Source organism: Vicugna pacos, chromosome 2 (assembly GCF_048564905.1).
Source record: "Vicugna pacos chromosome 2, VicPac4, whole genome shotgun sequence".
Taxonomy (NCBI): Eukaryota; Metazoa; Chordata; class Mammalia; order Artiodactyla; family Camelidae; genus Vicugna; species Vicugna pacos.
This window is the reverse complement of record NC_132988.1, coordinates 3,545,377-3,565,095: the sequence shown is the minus strand read 5'-3', so window position 1 is coordinate 3,565,095 and position 19,719 is coordinate 3,545,377. Positions and strand designations below refer to the sequence as shown.

Below are 19,719 nucleotides of genomic sequence, written 5' to 3'. Positions count from 1 at the left end.
TACGTTATTATATTCTTCTGCCCAGACCGTCCCACAGCGTGCTCTCCACCATAGTGGTGCTACTGGATCCTTCTACCATACCATAATACGCACAGTCAGGTCTGCACACTGCCTGTCATACCTCTCATCTGGCACAGAAAAATTAAGCTCTGGGCTAACTAAAACAAGTCTCGATCTTGGAATTGTGGTAAGAAAGGGAACCGTGAGAAGAATATCTCAAAATTCTCCTTGTTTAAAATGGATATATGTGTGATTCTCAAGTCTGACCAAGAGAATGGGGATTCTTTTTTTAAAACAAGTACTTGACTTTTGATTTCAGAAAGGGAAAAATAGCTTCTTCCCTGAATGTGATCAGCTCTTTGGATGAAATCTTGCAGTTGCCTGCAGTTTTATTTTAGGGATCTCAACGGGATGGTGAAGTCATTCCAAATATGAATTTAGTACAACTCAGGCCCACGGAAACAGATTTGATGGCATCGCAAGAGGGTGCTGGCATCTTTGCTTATAATATAGTGAGGGACTTGGATCAATTCCTTTTAGGTGAGCTGTCCTCAGAAAGCAGCGGTGGGCGGAAGTTAACCCACATGCCATCCTCTTTACCCACTAAATGTTCTTTATAAATGTGTCTGCAGGTGAAATGTGGGCTTTACTCCTGCGTTCAGCCAGTCGACAAATGTTTGTTTATTAATTATCTGTCGTGGGTGAGGTGCTTTGTTATACTTTGGGGGTTACATTAGTCAAAAAACAATGAAAATAAAACAACTGCCTCAGCAAAGTCCAGGATCCTTTAAGAGTTTATTAATTAAATCACACAGATACGTTAAAAACTACGTAATCCAGTAAATAAATGAATATGCATGTGAGACTGTGTTCATTGTGAAAGATAAACAGTTTTTGCTTTTAGTATAGCTTCATTTTTCTGTACTTTTTAACTGTAATAATAATGCATCTTTTAAATGCTCTTATCTTCTCTAAATTAATGTGGAATTTGTCATTTGTGAAAGAGTACCAAATTCTGGAAGAATATTTACAGTTAGAAGTACAATTAATATCAACTCTCCTGTGCCAAGCAGTGGCATGAAGCCAGAATCCACCAAACGAATAATAATTGGTGAAAATGTCTCCCACTTCATTGGTAGGATTAGAAACACCCCACAAATAGCCCATTAGAAAGTGGTTAAGCAGAAAAAAGTTACTAGGATTATTCTTTTGTATTTTTATTGAAGTATAGTCAGTTTACCATGTTGTGTTAATTTCTGGTGTACAGCACAGTGCTTCAGTCATACATGAACATGTATGTGTTTGTTTTCATATCATTTGATACTGTAAGTTACTACAAGATATTGAACATAGTTCTCTGTGGTATACAGTATGAACTTGCTCATCTGTTTTATATATAGTGGTTAGTATCTGCAAATCTTGAATTTATTCTCGAATCCCAATGTATCCCTTCCCAGCCCCTTCCCCCACCCCGCAAAAGGAGGCAAGAACATACAATGGAGTAAAGGCAATCTCTTCAGCAAGTGGTGCTGGGAAAACTAGACAGCAGCATGTAAATCAACGAAGTTAGAACACTCCCTCACATCGTACACACGAATAAGGTCAAAATGGCTTAAAGACTTAAACGTAAGACAAGACACTGTAAATGTCTTAGAAGAAAACATAGGCAGAACATTCTCTGACATAAATCTCACTGTAGGATTGTTATTTTTGCTGCTGTTGTTTGCACCTACCTTGAAGTAAAGCACTGTGTAAGTAATAGGCATTACCAAGTTTCATGAAAACAAAGGAAAAGTTCTCCTCGGTGTGCTGAGCTGGGTAAGGAGGCTACCAGGGAAACAGACACTGAAGAATTCATCACTCAGATGTTTAGGTCGAAAGATTTCATGGAGTCATGTGATGTCGCAGGAAAAAAATAGGATTTAAACTCAAAAGACCTGGATTGAAGGTTAACGTTATCATTTGTCATTGGGGTCACTCGACATCCAGGTCTTCTGGGGACCTTCATGGTTTGTCTTTGTCCTGACACAATTGAAAATACCACCCTCTTTCATTCTCAGATATGTGTTGGTTTGGACAGGAAGCTATAGGGTCATCCAACTGTGACAGCCAACCCAATTTTTACAGTAATGAAGTTTGCATAATACATTTGGTCTTGAAGGTGGTTGTGAGAGCTGGGAAAAACCTGTGTAAGAAAATGTTTTGTAATCTGAAAATCACTGTAAGAACTATGAAGAGGTATATAAATATTAGTGTATTTATTTGGGCAGGATGACTAAGGTGAATGTAGAAATGAGAGTAGGTTTATTTTAGTCACTCATCCTTGGACACAGTGGTGTTACTCTTGTGTGGTAGTTTTATTTTCCCAAAGTATGGTATGTTGAAATCAAGACACAGACCATGATGACAAGGATTATTGAAACCTAGACTTGACTTGTGATTAGGAAAAGGGATAGATTCCATCGCATTAAAGTTTCAATGGCTTTCCTAAACTAAGTGAGAAAAATGGAACCAATTAGTGTGGAATTTCATCAATGTTCCATTGAATTTTGAATTTAAGTTCTTACAATTTACTTATTATCTTTAAGAAGTACTTACACATCCTTCTATGAGCTTTGGAAAATGATAATAATTTTATTCTTTTTATAAGTCATTGCTAGTGTTAGTGAGTCCAAACTCATCCTGCTTGCTACATGACAGGCCAGTAAATCGGGAGAATGAGATGTTTGTTGGGGCAAGGAATAATGACTTTATTCAGAAAGCTGGTCGACCAAGAAGATGGGGGATGAATGTCCTGGAGAACCGTCTTCCCCAAGTCAGAATTCAGGCTACTTTTACACTAAAAGGGGAGGGGGTGTGGTTGGTTGTTGCAAACTTCTTGGTGTCAGAATCCTTTGTTCTTTCACCTGTCCCTGTAGATCAGGTCATAATGTCCCTATAAACCTCCAATAAGACACATGTTATTCTCTGTTCTGCAACTTTTTATCTCTATATGAATGGAAAAGTGTTACACCCTTAAAGGTCAGAGCCTTGAGGATGGGCTCTCCTGTCTATGTCAGGCTCTAGGCAACATCCTTTTACAAAAGGTGCAGAACCAGCATGACTGAGCCCAGGAAACAGAGCCCAGGGTTAGAGCCAAAGGAACAGGTCTAATATGGAGTCAGATTTGTTCTTTGTTGTTACAGCAGTAATCACAAATGTTAGTATCCTTAGGAATTTGATCTTAAGTGAGCAATTTCTCAAAGGAAGCAAAAAAAAAAAAAAAAAAAGGAAGCAGTTTCCATGGAGTGCTACTCCTGGACTCAGTTTTATTTCAGATGGTACCATTTAATCTCTATCAAATGGTTGCATCTTAGCTTTTTGCACTTCTTCCTGAAAAGCTGCTAGAGGACCTGTGTTAATTTCAAACAAAAGCAAGCAAAAACAGTTTTTACCAATAGCAAACGAGTTTCCAGGAAGAAGATACTAATTCTGCCGAAATCTAAGAAGCCATTCACCAAACAGCATATGGACTGCAGAAAAAACTCGGCAAGCAAGAGCCAGCTCACCATTTGGAACTTTTAAAAATATAATTCAGGAGCAAGATATTAGGGGATAATGATGACTGTCTCACAGGGTTGTTAAAAATAGTAAATAGCTAGTGGATAAGGAAACATCTGGTCAGTGACCTGCAATTTTGAGTGGCTCCTCTATAAATGTGAGTTGAGTAGATGAGCGAGATTTGGAAAGAATGAGGCATCAAGGGAACACAGCCTACAAATAATGCTCTTTCTTTTATTTTTTTTCTATGCCAGCCAAGACCCTCTCCCTTATAGATTCGTACAAATGACCACAGAGAAAAGTTCATTCGACTGACTCAGATAACAATTATTACAGGCTTTTTGTGTCTTCTCAATCATTCAAATGATTTTTACTTCCAAAATCTGCCATTGAAGATTCTGAACCACCTAGATTGGGATTTGAGGTCACCAAAAGACTCAATTTTACTCTCTCTGTCTACTGGCAGGGAGGAACTATTCTCAAGCATCTGGACTGGCATAGAAAAGAGGAGAAAGAACATTTAAAAGGTAAGCAAAACATGTATTTTTGTTTACTCTACATTTTCAGCCTGTTCTCCCACACTCTAAGATAATCTCACCTGATCAAGGCTTGTCCAGTGAACCCTAGTAAAGAAGAGAACGTTTTAGGTGGACGGACACTCTTTGCTGATTCTTCCACAGGAACAAGTGTAGACTTGAACAAGCCCTCCTTTCTTAATGGAAGTCTTTTCTGTCCTGGTGCTTCTAAATTTCCGCCTGGCTATGCCAGTGTTTCAGTACTGTTGTCATGTTGCTCGTGCTCTTCAGACTGCAGTGTGCTTGCTGAAACACCTCTGGTCTCATTTCTGTATTGTCTGATAAGTCAAAGATCTGGCATATTATTTGGACTGTTCCGGTGTAGCGAGGGTTGGAAGTGTGTTTTGCAAAGTGTAATCGATTATTCTGGTGTTTTTTGACTTTTTTCCCCCTCTTTCACGTCTATTTATTTTCTTTGGAGGAAAATACTGAATAAAAGGACCTTGTTAATTACTGAGTAAAAGGCTTAATACATATTTTTATCAGGTTTTGTGAGTTTTGTTTGTTTGGTTTGGTGTTTTGCTTGCCCATCATGGATCCTTTGTTTGGGTTACCACAGGGCGATCAGATCTTAAAGCCTGACCACTAGTTGTTATAAAATAAGTATTTTGATGGTGTGTGTGGTGGTGCTGGAATAGATCTCTGGAAATTTAAATCATGTAGTTTAAATGGTTAGTTGTTCTTAAGGCTTCTGTTAGGCATAGCTTTCTTAAAAAGCCATTATCTCAGCTTGAGCATATAACCACCATGTTATTAGTATTACTACACTTGCTGTAATTAAATTAAGTATAATTGGTACTTTCTCCTCTGTTAGTTTTCTCGGCTTTTCCTTGCCCCCTGGGCATGCATTTCTGTGTCTCTGTTCCATCCTTTGGACAATGTTCCATTTTTTTCAGGACAGGATTGGATGCACTTATAGGGAACATGGGTGGAGAGTCTCCCAACTTCAAACTTGGACTGTACGGCCACGAATTTTCAAGGAAATACTCTGTTCAGACAGGTGTGTTCTCGTGCTGGGAGGCCACGGATGCAGCAGGTCCCTTTGCTGGCCAGGGGATTAAACTCACATCAACAGTGCGAATACCATAAAGAAGGATTCTTAAATCTTGTGGCATCTGACAACGTCCAGTCTGCCAGATGTGTCCTCAGAGTCTTCCTGGAGGTCAGAAGAGAGGAGAGTAGATATTTTTGGATAATGTTGAAGGAACTAGTGGTCCTGAGGTATTAGAGAATCATGTCTCCTCACAAATGGAACTTCTTTCTGGTGGACTTGGTCAAGTCCAGTCCAGCCCCTATTTTGAATTTTCACTCAGAATTCAAAGACTTATCTTCTGGAATCTGTCCTGTCCTCTGTTTCATCTCCTCTTTTTAGACCACTTGCTTCTGGATCTTTGGTTTGTTTCTTGAACTACCATCCTAAGACTAGCTGTGGCTGAAGAATTCTGCTAATGGTTATATTCAAGCCAGTTACACAATATCTTCATGTGTATGTTTACTTATTTTTTAATGATAGACCCACGGAATGATAAAACAAAGGAAGCTGACAGGAGATAGCTTGGCATGCTTAGGTATTCTCAGGATCATGATGAAAACTGTCTTTGCTTTGAGAAATATAATTTAACTGATCTATTTTCCCACCAAAATTATGTGTTCTGTTATTAATTTATGGCACTCATGTCTTTGAAAAGCCTCACGTTTATATTTTATTAGTATTTTAACTTCCCTTTAAGATTGACGAGGGTTGTTGAACGTGGAGTGTGGGCTGGGGAGGTGACGTTTGCCTGCAGGCAGAATGGTGTGGATATTCATGAGTGTTAAGTTGGTTTGAACTTAGCCTGTGAAAGGCAGTCCTGTCCAGTGTAAGTGTACTGCATTTATTCCTGCTCTCTTGGTGTGGAATTACTCCAGAAACCAAAGATCTTGCTACACATATAACTGATAAATCTCAAATAGTGCTTATGGAACTACAAACCCTTTATCAGTAATTGACAGCATTCCGAACATCAGATGGGAGGACGTGATCTGTATGGAATTGACCAAATTTATTATTTTGCCTGCCTTTGGATGTTACTCGTAAGAAATTCGTAGGCTCATTACATATAAGTTATGTGCATTCACCTTGGAACATAAAATCCTAAATATAAGTAGAGAATCTGACTTTTCAGCGTTAATGACTGCTAAATATAATAAGATGGAAAGAAATGCATTCCTATTTGATCGTTTCTTAGGAATCATTTCCTTAGCCTAATGCAGACCTTGCCCTAAAACAGAATTTTAAATATTTTAAATATTCCCTGAGCTCATGAACGAATGGCCTTATTTGCCCTTTTTTGACAGAGGAAGTTTGTATTTGATTACCTTTTCATGATTATTACTCTTGATGAAATTGCTGGTTAACTCCATCTGAATGTTATAAATTACACGTCCAGTACAGATGGAAAATTGACAGACGCTGGTTCTCCAAACAGACGAGGTTCTCCATTGAATACATCTTTTTCTTAAATAAGCATGTTTGTTAGGCTGTACAATATGATTTTATGCTTCGTCGCGTTAGCCAGTTTTTGTCATAATATCTCATGTAAATGCATTTCGCTGCTTAAAACATTTCAGAGCTCCTAACTTTTAATGTAAACTTTCTACACTAAATAATTTAATTCAACAAGACAGTTGATTCAGTATTGAAAAATGAAATCACTATTGAACTTTTAAAGTGAATGTTTCTTTTGTAAAGCGAATTAATCCGAATTTATTTATCTCTGTTCATTCTGGTTTTGGCCTCCTTGTGGTATCTGAAATAACACAACTTAAGAATGAAAACTAATAGCATTGCCCAGACACGTTTCCCTGTAGTGGTGTGTCTAATGTGTGGTAGGCAATTATATTCATTACTAATTGGTATGAATCAAAAGCTTTAAGGAGATTCTGTGTATATATACTTGGCTCTTCATCCTGCAGGGTGATAGGTACAAAGATTATTGCTATTTGCCTCTCGTAATTGAGCTTTTGTAATTTTAAAACATTATATCCTATTGTATACAACCAAAATAGGTGATTTTTACCATTATCTTAAGGCTCAAACGCCATACAGTCAAATCGTTACCATTTCTCTGTCTCACGCCTCAACACCAGAAGAATTTTGTAGATCTTCCTTGATGTGTCCTTTATGACTCAAAGTTAAGGTATTTAAGTGCACAGACAGGGAACACCAGTGATAATCACACCAGGATAACAGGCCGGAACCACAGCCACTCCTGGAAAACCTAAACACGTCACTATGCAGTGATTTTGGTTGCATTTATAAAAATCTTAACTCTCATTGGCTTCAATAGTAAAAGTGAGGCACAGAGGTGGGCTGAGTTTGTTGTGTGGTTTGGGCTGGAATCTGGCTCCCAGTGGCTCTTCTACTGTGTATCTGTCTACCTCTGGGCACTGACTCTTCCATCAGACCGGATTCAACAGGACTGCTTATTGGATACGGCAGTTCTAAACCTCATGTCTGCACCCAAAATGGTCCAATCCCCAACTGTTGAGAAAAAATAAATAAATGAATCATTGGATTCACTCTGACTGGCCCATTAGAGCCACCCATACAGTGAGGGGGATGGACTCGTATGTATCTCTGGATTTTGTCAAAGTGGGTGTGCTTCACAGAGGGTGAGGGGAGCTGGGAGGGTGCTCACTGTGAAGACTCTCTCTGTACATGAAAGGTCTGCTGTGAACGCCCTGAACACAGGCCCTCATTTCCTGCTGTTGCTCATAGTTAGACAGGAGGGCAATGGCTGAATTCTTTTACTTCTTATTAGACACAGAAGAATTCAAACCTTTTTTAAAAAGATAGTGTTGTTACTGAGTCCAAACTCATTCTGCTCACTGCATGACAGGCCAATAAATCAGGAGACAAGGTGTCGGGGCAAGGAATAGTGACTTTATTCTGACAGCCAGCAGGCCGAGAAGATAGGGGACTAATGTCCTGGAGAACCATCTTCCCCAAGTCAGAATTCAGGCTTCTTTTCTACTAAAGAGGGGAGGGGGTGTGGTTGGTTGTACAAACTTTTTGGAATCCTTCATTCTTGCAGCTGTCCACGTGTGTCAGCTCATGGTTCCCATGTGTGTCAGCTCATGGTGCCCCTGTAAAACCTCTAACAAAACAAACATCATTTTCTGTTCTGCAACTTGTTATCTTTATATAAGTGCAAAAGTGTTAATATCTTTAAAGGTCAGAGCCTTGAGAATAAGCTCTTCTGTATATTTCAGGCTAAAGGCAACATTCTTTTACAAAAGGTGCAGAGCCAGCGTGACAGAGCCCAGGACACAGAGCCCAGGGTTAGAGCCAAAGGAACAGGTCTAATGAGGAGTCAGATTTGTTCTTTTCTGTTACAGGCTAAGGAAATGACAACATTTCTTCAGTTATCCTTTTCCCCTCCTTCTTCAGTCAGCGTGTAGGAGGGAATCAGAAATTGGCCATTTCTGCCAAAAAATGACAGCTTCTTGCTTAATCAATTTGATCCTTGTGAAAGTTGGATTCCGTATACGTATTGAACAATTCTGATTATCTTCCCTAGCAATCTCCTATCAGAAAAACTTGGTACCTGATAATCACTTTTCTTCCTCACTGTATTTGAACTAGATAGAATATGATGACCAAAGTGTCTCCTTCATGTAATACTGATTTGTAATTATCAAGGTAGTTAATTTATACAAATATCACTTCATTTGAACTTTAAAACAGCCTCTGGTTATCTTTAATTTATTTAAAAAAAACCCCTGATATCAAGTGTCTTGCCTAAAATCACAGGTTTTATCAGCACTGATTCATATTTCAAAGTTAAAATAATGACAATAATTGTGGCATTCTCAGTCTGGTAAAATTATAGAACATGTTTTATTTAAAAATAAGTTACCATGTTTAGAAAATGGCAAATCTCAGTAATGAGTAATCTGAAACCTGTCACCTTCAGCTAATAAATATATATATATATATATATACATATGTAGATGAACATACACATATTTTACTCAAAGTTCATCTCTTATAATCATAGGTTGTATGAACTTTGAGTAAAATATCAATATGAATTAAGGGACTTTAGCTGGAGAAGAATATACATTGTAAAAGCTGCTTATTCTTATAAGTACGGTCTGAGGACGCTTAGGAATGAAAGATGGAATGTTGAAATCATATGTGAAACTGGTTTTTTTTTTTTGGCCATGTTCTATTATAGCAAGTTTCTTTACAGCACCAGTGTATACTAGGCAGTGCCAGGTGCCAGGTATAAAGCGAGGTACAGGTGTGGACATGAAAATCCGTCTTCCCTGGAAGTTTTTCTGCCTCACTAGAAGGTCAGAGTGTGGTGGGAAAGAGAGAGACGTCAGCTCATACGTGATGATTAGAATGTGCACAATGAGGATGAAGGATTACATCCCCAAAAAGGGCACTTCTGACGTGGGTTTTGATAATTGAATATGGAGCTTACTGGTATACCTAGTCTAGGAATGATCCCAAATCAGAGTCCCAGAGCTGTCCCATTAAGAGGACAAGGCATTGTTTTGTTTCTGGTGTCCCAACCCCTCTGTACAGAGAGTGAACCTTAATAGGTTATCAATATATGATTTCTGACTGCTCACCCCCTTGAGGAGTAAAATGATTAACTATGTTCTGGAATAAATTCAAGATCCTCAGTTGGACATATTTTAAATAATTATATTTGTTTTTTATGGCTTACTTAATGTGGCAATCTCTTTTATTTTTCCTCAGCGAACATTTATTCTTGTAATTTGTAAAAGGTGTGCGGTAGACATCACTAACTTTTTTGATTGTCTTTGTTTTAATTTGCCATTGTTTTAAAGGTATGGGAGATGGTAGATTGATTCAGTGATAAAACAAAAACTAGACTCTGAGTTTTCTGTCTAGCATATTATTGTACTTTTATATTAGTCATCAGAATTTAGAATATTAAGCACGAAAATGGTGTACTTGTATATAGTTTGGAATGTATATAGAGTGACTTGTTTGCATGTGGAATTCAAGTATGCCTTTTCTCTACAAAATCAGAAAAAGCTTAGGTGAGATTACTCTGGATTTTCTAGGCAAAAAGGTGCCAATTTATGGAGCCAGTGCAACTAGCCATATATACATATAGTATATAGGTATGCATATGTATATACGTGTGTGTATGTATATATATGTCATATGAGTTTAATCAACTTTTGTTAAAAGTGAAATTTGTTAATGGAGAGTTAATGAGATTGAAAGTAGAAATAGCCATATAAAAACTAGCAAGATTAAGGTAAAGAAATACTATCACAGACAAAAAAAAAAAAAAAAAAGTGGCGAGCAGAGCAAATTCTACCTTGCTCAGAAAATTCTTTTTTGATGTTATCTTTTTAAATAATACAACTTCTTCAATAATTACATTTTTATTGCTTTTTATGATTCTCTTATCCCTGCCCCCTTTCATTCATAATAAATGCACCTGAAAGGGACCGACAGTATGAAATGCACGGCAAATATCGCGAAATCACTCTGATTTTAATGATAAGCTTACTGACTATATACAGATGTGTGATGACTCTTTGTTCTGAATTGTGTGTGTCCGTGCATAGTTGACAGTTTTGCAGTATTTACATTATTAATCTCACATCCTTTCCTTTTCTGTTTTTGTTTCACGTTAGTTTTCAATGCTTTTTGCCTTAAGGAGAGTTGAGCAGGATAGTATGATATGGTGTATAATGTTAATTTTTAAAAATTTACTGTTTATGTGCATTTTCATTTTTCATGCTAATCTGATTATCTAGATAAAACAAGACTTAGTCCCGTTTAGGGGACATTTGCAAGGAGCGTGTTGTAGATAATGATTTGGCTACAAGCATTTGGTTTATTGGCATTGGCACTTTCTCTGAGCATGCTGTCCATTGGACACAGGAAAAGCAAACGTTCCATAAAGTAGTCACAAAATCTATACTTGCCTCATCCCTAAAACCCCAGTAAAGCTGTATGTTTGAAAAGATGATTTTTTTAAACAACCAAACTATAAATGCAGAGTCTTAACTTGGTAGAACCTAGTCTAGTGTTTGTTGTTTCTTCTTCTCTTCTTTTTTTTTGATTAAAGGCCTGGTTGTTTGAGATTTACATAAAATGTTGACAGTCGTGTGCAAATCATATGTATTCGGTGCAAACCTCACTGTATTCTGAGATGATTTGAGGGAGCAGCAATTTAACTTAAAAGGACATTTACAATTCTTTTACCACAATTAAGGCCTAGCTTTTCAGTCTTTAAATTATGTTCAATTATAGTTTAATGGAGTTGTGAACTATAAAGGAAAAAAAGATGCAAACTCAATTTAAGTATATACATTTTAGCCATGAGTGTTTTTGACTGGAGTTACAAAAATAGACTTCAGATCTTTCAGTGGCAATGTAGTGTTCTAGACTCCATATGAGGGAATAAACACTGCTGTATTTGTAAAGAGGGCCTTGAATGATATAAGGCACTCTTTTTTTTTTTTGAGACCAAATGGGGCAAATAGTAAATTTTAATAGACCTGACTGAAAAAAATAATTCATTTAAAAATGCTAGTTGCCAAAATGAGAAGGACTCTTGATATAAACTAGTGCTTTAAAACTCCTCTGAAATATGTAGACTATTGTATTACTACTTACAGAGTGGGGAAATGTCTCATTTTTAAAAGAATTCTTTGAAAACTGACAACATATTAATTTAGTTTTAGGAGTAAATTATCATTGTTTTCTTAAAAAAACTTGTCAGTATAGAGGAGAATTCATTTAACTGTGTTCTTAGGAGATAAGTCATGGTGATAAATGATGTGCATAGGAGAAATATTGATCATCTCATATTTGGCAGGATAGCCTATGGCTGTATTGAGCAATAGTATCCAATAAGAGGGAGCCTACTTCTGCTCAGGTTACTTATTGTTGGGGACAAGTTTAGGCACTGGGAAGAGAGCAGCTGAAATTAAACTGTTTAATTTAAAAATTCCATGGTGCTTAAAGCATATTTACCACTATGATGATACTCCCCATAATATGCACTGAATATATTTAAAGAAAATTACGTTTGTCTTTATCTTGTCTTCCTAATTAACAGTTAAACAATATAAAATAACACCTACCAGACTCATTGTTGAAACAGCTGTTTAAGAGAACAAAAAATTTGCTTTAAGAATTATAACTACAACTTGTTAAAATCATGTTGGGCCTTTTAACAATAAGACAAATTCTTATTTTATTTTATTTTATTTTATTTTATTTTATTTTATTTTATTTTTTATGCTTTTTTAAAATTGAAGTGTAGTTGATTTACAGTGTTAGTTTCAGGTGTACAGCAAAGTGATTCAGTTATACATAGACATACATGTGTACATTTTCAGTTTCTTTTCCATTACAGCTCATTACAAGAAATTGAACGTCCATAATTCCCTGTGCCGTACAGGAGGTCCTTGTTGTTTTTCTATTTTATATGTAGTAATCATATCCTAACTAATGAATGACCCTTGACATTGTGTTTTCAATTCAGCGTTTCTTAGAGCAGTGTTCTTAAATTGGATTCTATCCCTATGAAATAGGTATTTTGAGTCACATGGATACTAAGTGAAATGTCATCGCCATTACCATCACCGTAACTGCTGTTGAAGACTGGGGGCAAGCAGTCCAAATAGCTTTGTGCGTAGTGTAAGATGTGCCCGTCCTCTCCTGTTATCTAAGAAAGGACCACTAACCAGCATCAAACACGCCTTGCTTGCTCTCAGCTCTTGGGCTCAGGAGTCCAGGCACTGGCCTGGGCCACTGGGCTTCTGCTCAGTGTCTACAAGACTGAAACCATGGTGCCATCTAGCCTTGAGTCCTTTCCGGAGGCTGCCTAAGAGTCTGCTTCCAAGTCACGGATGTCTCTTGTGGCCTCGGGATGGAGTCCCCGCCCTCCTGCTAGCACTCAGCTCCCACACCTTCGGCACCTGGCTGCTTGTCTTCTCAAGGCCAGAAAAACACAGACTTTCCCTCCTGTTGAGTCTCTCTCCCACTTTGAATTTGTGAGTTTAGGAGGAACCCAACTTCTATTATGGGCTCACCTGTTAGGCGAGGCCCACCCTGCAGTCTAGCTTTTGATTAAGTCAGAGTTAACACACCTGATCAGGGGAGTCACAGCCCATCCTCCTCACAGCTCCTGCCCTCTCTGGGCAGGGGTCATACACACGTGAGGGACATCGGGGTCACTTAGAGTCTGCCTTCCAGAGTGGGAAGTGGGTTTATCAGTGTGAAATCAGAGTTTAAAATAATGAGTAGGGAAATTGGGCACTAGGGAATTCTTTGGTTAACAGGCAGGTATGATGGACAGATGCACAGTACTATGTATAAAAGAGATAAACAACAAGGACTTACTGTATGGCACAGGAGCTATATTCAGTGTCTTGTAATAACCTATAATGGAAAAGAATCTAAAAAAGAATATATATAAATATATAATAATTGAATCCCTTAGCTGTACACCTGAAACTAACACAACATTGTAAATCAGCTACACTTTAATAAAAAATGAGGGGGGATTAGGGTGTGGGAGTGAAAGCATTGAAGAGGAAAAGGCAGAAAAATATAATAGAAAAAAGAAGAGAGAAGAAAAATGTACTTTAGTGTAAAATGTCATATGACTGAAGAGGCCTTAGACAAGTCTTTATTACACAGTTTGATGGGACATGCCTGAAAGGAGAAAATAAAATGAGAAACCTGTCATACTTCTGCAAGTAACTATGTGTTTATTGAGACTGGATGTTGGGAGAAGGACAAATAAAGGAAAAAGTGATGTTTATAATATGATATAAAACAATACTCTTTATCTCTCTGTAATTACTGCAAATGCAACGTCCACTATCATAAAGTGTATCTCTAAATCATGACAACCAAAGAGGTACTCGTAGAATTTAAAATTGTTGTCTCAATATTACAAGTATATGAAAGTTGCACGAAAAAAAGGCCCCATTGGGAATTATACCGTGCACATGCCTTCAACGTCTGGTTTAGGACTTTTAAATTGTTTTAGAGATTGAATAAAAGATTGTTTAAAACTTTTTTTAAATGAAATTTAGCATACTTAAATGGATTGGATTTTCATGGCCTGAAAGAGCGTAATTCTCTTCTTAGATTTTCTTTGTGCGGATAACAAGCTGCTCATTTTCCATGTTTTGTCTCAGTATTAACTCTCAAGTGGCTGGATATATGAACGCTTCTCTCTCAACAATACCAATTCGCCCTTCCCCTCTTCTCTCCCCAACAATCTAATCAAAAGAGAGAGATCATTAACATGATGTTGTTAACAACGTAGTTCAGCATTTTGCAGAGCAGAAGGTTGCCGTGTCTAATAAACTTGGAAGCTGTTTTATACTGTAGTCTCCTCTTAGAAATTTAAAATTCATTTGAGCTTTTTAAAGTCACTGAGAAGTCCTGCAGCATTTCTTATAATTTACTATCTTCACAGAGTGCTGAAAGTTCCCTTACAACAAGGAATTGAGACCATTATTTTGATCCCATTTCTTTTTTCAAGGTCATTTAAAGGTTGGGATCATCTGGTAATTATGGTTCATATGAAACTTGGGGCTTGTATTGGATAACTTTTTTCAGAAGTTCGTTTGAAACCCATAATTTTTAAAATGTCTAAGTGTGTGTTCATGCCTGTGTTTTTACTTTTAGGAGTACAAGATCCCCAGCATGAGCGAATTATTACTGTGTCTACTAATGGAAGTATTCACAGTCCGAGGTTCCCTCATACTTACCCAAGAAATATGGTCTTGGTGTGGAGATTAGTAGCAGTAGAGGAAAATGTGTGGATACAGCTCACATTTGATGAAAGATTTGGGCTCGAAGACCCAGAAGATGACATATGCAAGTAAGTTATCACACTCGAAATGCCCGCAGAGTGTAACAACTCTTACAGTCTTTCCAGTTGCTTCACTTTGATGATGTGATTTTCAGTGCCATCTTTTGTTGTTATATTTTTCTGATGAGCCAAGAAATTTACAGCCTTGTTTATGGTATGTTTCTGTCTACTTCTGAAAATAATTTGAGGTGATCTGTGGTCAAAAATACATATTGAGTAAAACAATTTAAAATAAGGACTAGAGGGGGGAGGGTATAGCCCAGTGGTAGAGTGTCTGCTTAGCATAGCATGCACGAGGTTCAATCCCCAGTACCTCCATTAAAATATACATGTAAATAAATAAACCTAATTACCTCCCCCCAAAGAAAAAGTCAAAATAAGTAAATTAATTAATTAAAAAAAATAAGGAATAGAGAATTAAAAAGCCACGTAAAGGGATGCAGTGTGCCAGAGTTACCGTTAGTGCCCACAATTTTACGTCTGAGCTTCCTCAGCCAATTCAATAAAACAGATACTAAATTATTGAAAGAAAAAGCAGTATGCGTGGATACTTAGAGTACCCACAGGTACACATATAGATACATACACACACAGGACGAAGAAGAAACACACGTTCTGAAAGTAGATTTAGGAATGTCAGCTGACATTCCAGTTGGCCAGGTGGAAATTCACCGTAATTCTAGAAGTGCTCACGAGCCAAAGTCACCTAGAGCATTTCACCCGGGCAAAGGACCACCTGCCGCATAGCATACAAATACTGCTCCATAAACCCTGTGTGCATACGCTTGTCAAGGTTGGGTGGTCTCATGGGAGACTTTGACTTCAGTGTCATTTGTGTATCATGCAAATATCTTCCCTGAGCTTCTTTGCAGGGTTCTTTATTTTCTCTTTGGTATACAAGTTCAAAGAGAATTTTTGCCTTACGGCATATTGCAGATAAATATTTTAGTCCGGATGAAATAAACTTTATACTTGCTGTCACCATAATTTGTATCTTGACCATTTATATAGCGAGTTACATTCTGTTTCAGTTTCTTCTTTCTGTGGCTCTGCATCTCAGGGTTTTTTTTCCCTTACATGTGTAACCTTAGCCTTTGGAAACTAGACGTTGTCCTAGCTGTCGTTAGAGATGGTGTTTTCCAGCCCTTCATTTTATGGGTGAGGACACAGGGGCCAGAGAAGCCAAGTGAGCAGCGTGAGGTCTCATTCATGGTTTCTAACTAAACTGATTTTAAAATCCGTTTTCCCCACAGTGCTGTAGATAGTTTATCACCACGTTAAACTGCAGCTCTTGCCTTCTCGTCATACGGAGGGTCACATAATCCTGTCAAAATTGCCAAGGGTCTGAGATTTTGCCCTCCCCGCAGAGGAGCAGGTGAGCCTAGCACGGCTGCATGGACGCCGACCGCAGACCTGAGGCTCCCGGGTCAGAGACGAGGGGCTGAGGACAGCCCTCGCCAGAGGCCCAGTGCTCTCTGGCCCCGTCCCCACAGGTCCGGGCCAGGAGGGCCACGTGGCCCCTGCGCACCTGGTGCTTTACGTGGCAGGAGAGGCAGCACTGGAGGTGCGTGTGTGGGTGACTGTGATGCATTTATTAATCGTCAGATGATAAAAAAAAATAAACTGTCGTACAGAATGCCTCACCTCGCGTGGGACTCAGCTTCACTCAGCCTGAGACTCAACCCCATAAAAGTGGCTCTTCCAATAGTTCTGAGGTCCCTTTCCTTGTGCCAGCCCGAGAGCACCTGCTTCTCAGTCCTGCAACACAATCATTGTCCTGACTTCCCTTTTTTGACTCTGACTCCTGATTTTCTCTATAATTTTACCACATGTACGGATTTCCCTCTGTACTATCCCATGAAAAGTAAATTGCTTTTTGCTTGCTTTGCGTGATCCGATGGGACCATGCTGTGTGTTCACTTTTGTGACTTGGTACACATCTCAAAGCAAGCGGACTAAGCAGTACTATGTTTTTCAGTTCACGTCGATGTGGATGGCTTCCATCTTCTGTTTTCCCTGATGGACAGTGTTTTGTTGAATAAACAGGCAGTCTTTCTGGAGTCTTCTACTTTGATGAATCTTTGGCTTGTTTCCAGTTCTTTCTCCAAAAGTGCAAGGAAACGTTCTCGGAGTCTGTAGCTAAGAATGGTACTGCTATCTTAAGACATTAATACTTTTCAACTTTACGAGGTGGAGTCAAATTATTTTTAGCAGTGACCAATTTACACTTCTACCAACAGTATACAAAAATTTGTTTTCCTGTGTCCTCCCCAACCTTTTGATCTGGCATTCCTCTAATTATGGGTAGTGTGGTTAAGTGTAAGATTGTGCCTCAGTGTTACACTCTATCTATTTTTTCTTATGACTAATAAGGCTGAGGATTTTTTCACTTTGTTTCCAGCTGCTCAGATTTCCTCCTCTGTGACATGCCTCCTCATGCCTTCTGCTCAGTTTTTAATGGACCCTCTGGTTATTTTATAGATTATTTGGAAAAGAATTGACATCGTTATAGTAATGACACCTCCTGTCCTTGAGAACTTTGTTTCTCCTTTTATTCTGGTCTTTATTGTCCATATGGTTTTAAAATATTCTTTCTAAGGATTTATAAATCTTTTATAAACATGTGGTGCATCATTATTCGCATTTATTTCTTTGGTTTTTAATAGACTGTTGCTAAAGTCCCTTTTTGAAAGTGACATTTCTAATTATATATTGCTGATGTATAGAAATGCAGTCAATTCTTAAGTATCGCTCTTCTATCTAGCGAACTTGCTAAACTTTTATTTTAATCATTGTTCTGGCAGTTATTTTGGATTTAGCAAAAAAAAATCATGTGGTTGTGAAAAAGATTCTCTCTTGCTTTCAGTTCTTTCACTCTTTCTTTTCTATCTCTTACTAAGTTGTCAACTGCATTGGGACGTATCTCCAACTTCTTCCTGGTTTTAGAGTTTGCTTCTTTTAAAAATCAAACACTTTAAATTTGGAGTAACTTTAGATTTACAGAATGTGGCGAAGGTGGCACAAAGAGGTTCCATGATGCCATGTCCCTCCGTGGTCACATCTTCTGGAACCAGGACACCTTTGCACAACCACGGGGTTAGTGTTCACACAGTACTGTTAACTAACCTACACACTTTCTGCAGGTGTCAGCATCTTTCCCTTCCCTGTCCTTTTTCTGTTTCAGGAGCCTCTCCAGCGTGAGCACTGCATTTAGCCTCTCGCCTTTCAGTCTCTTCCAGTCCGTGGCAATTTCTCTTCCCTTGTATTTCATGAGCTTGACACTCTTGAAGAGTATTAGTCAGGTATTTCACAGAATATTCCTCAGTTTAGGGTCTTCAGAGGATTTCTCATGATTCCCCGGGGATGATGGGTTTGCAGGAGGGATTCCAGATCAGTGCGACACCCTTCTGTTCATAGTGAAGTGGAGGGTGCCTGCTGTGAACCCCGCCGACCCTGATGATGTTGACTGTAATCCCTTGGGCAGGGCGGGCTTCTCGTCTGGGGAGGAGTTGCAGTCCCTTCATGAGCTGTTTGGAGCCAGGTAACCAAGTCCAGCCCGCGTTCAAGGAGGTAGTGGCTAAGTTCCACCTTCCGGAGGGGGGGATATATACAATCTACCATTTGGAATTCTTCAGTAAAGAAAACTGTGCCTTCTCCTTCCCTCCCTCCCCCACACTGTCCATCCTTCCTCCTTTCCTTCCTTTATTTCTTCCATCATTTATATCAGTATAGACTCAGGGATATTCATTATATTCAGCGTGTTATAATCCAGTGCTGTTGTTGTTCAGTTTGTTGCTGAAATTGTTTCACCTTTGGCCCCTGGAAGTTAAAGATTTGCTGTTTACATACCGAGATTGACTAAGAAGATTGATGCAGATTTTCTTACTATTTGAAGTATATGATTTTCATGTATTATTTGTTCTTTACCTACGAGGCATTTTTCCCCCTTTGAGAAACATGTTTTATTCTTTTCATTTTGCTTTCAAAAGTAAGTTACAGACATGATGAGACTTTACTTCATGAACTAGGAGATTTCCAACCAATTGTCTACAACAGTGTCACGTGCAGGAAATGTAACATTAGTATGGAACTATCACCAGATACATAGTGGATTTTCCAGTGTTTCCCATGATCCCAAAATGTTACCACTTCATTATTTTCTTTTTCTCCTATTATGTTTTGATTCAGTAATTGACCATTGACTGCGTTCAGTTATTGTAACTCTTTTCTTGGCTCTCACAACACTGCTGTTTTCTTTCACCAGTCCAGCCTGTTGGTCCTGCAGAACGTCTCTCAATTTCAGCTTGCCCGAGTCTGTCTTCGTAATTAAGCTTTGCTGAAAGATTCTGGCCGGAATGTTCTCGAGGGGATGGGTGCTCCTGACTGACTGCCCAGAGTGTTGCTTACTGCATTCTCGGTGACACGAATTTGCTTTTTCTATCCTGTGTTAGATGCGTCCTGCCAGTTTTAATAATGTAGTATTTTAATTTTGTCACTTGAGGATTTTAATAATATCCAGTTTTCTTCTTTTAAATCATAGATCATATATAGGAGCATATTGTTTGGTTTTCTATGTTAAATTTATAAGGTTTTTAAAATGCATTTTTACTATAGATTCCTAAATTAATTGTATTTTCAATAGAGAATACGGCCCTTTGTGATTATCTGAAAGTTAAGACTTGGCTTCATTTGCTTCCATTTTTTTAATTTTCCGAATGCGC

At 38.3% G+C, this 19,719-nt stretch overlaps 1 protein-coding gene across 7 annotated transcripts in view; it reads left to right on the top strand.

Annotated features, from left to right (window-relative positions):
* Positions 1 to 19,719, top strand: part of PDGFC (platelet derived growth factor C) — a 188,496-nt gene that overhangs the window by 92,685 nt on the left and 76,092 nt on the right. For 6 of the 7 annotated variants that reach the window (XM_072974769.1, XM_072974761.1, XM_072974805.1 and 3 more), the window contains exon 2: positions 14,812 to 15,007. In XM_072974769.1, the coding sequence (XP_072830870.1) occupies positions 14,812 to 15,007 (196 nt within the window). Of the gene's footprint in view, positions 1 to 4,006; positions 4,068 to 14,811; positions 15,008 to 19,719 lie in introns of all 7 variants that reach the window. The other variant, XM_072974779.1, reaches the window with a different exon arrangement.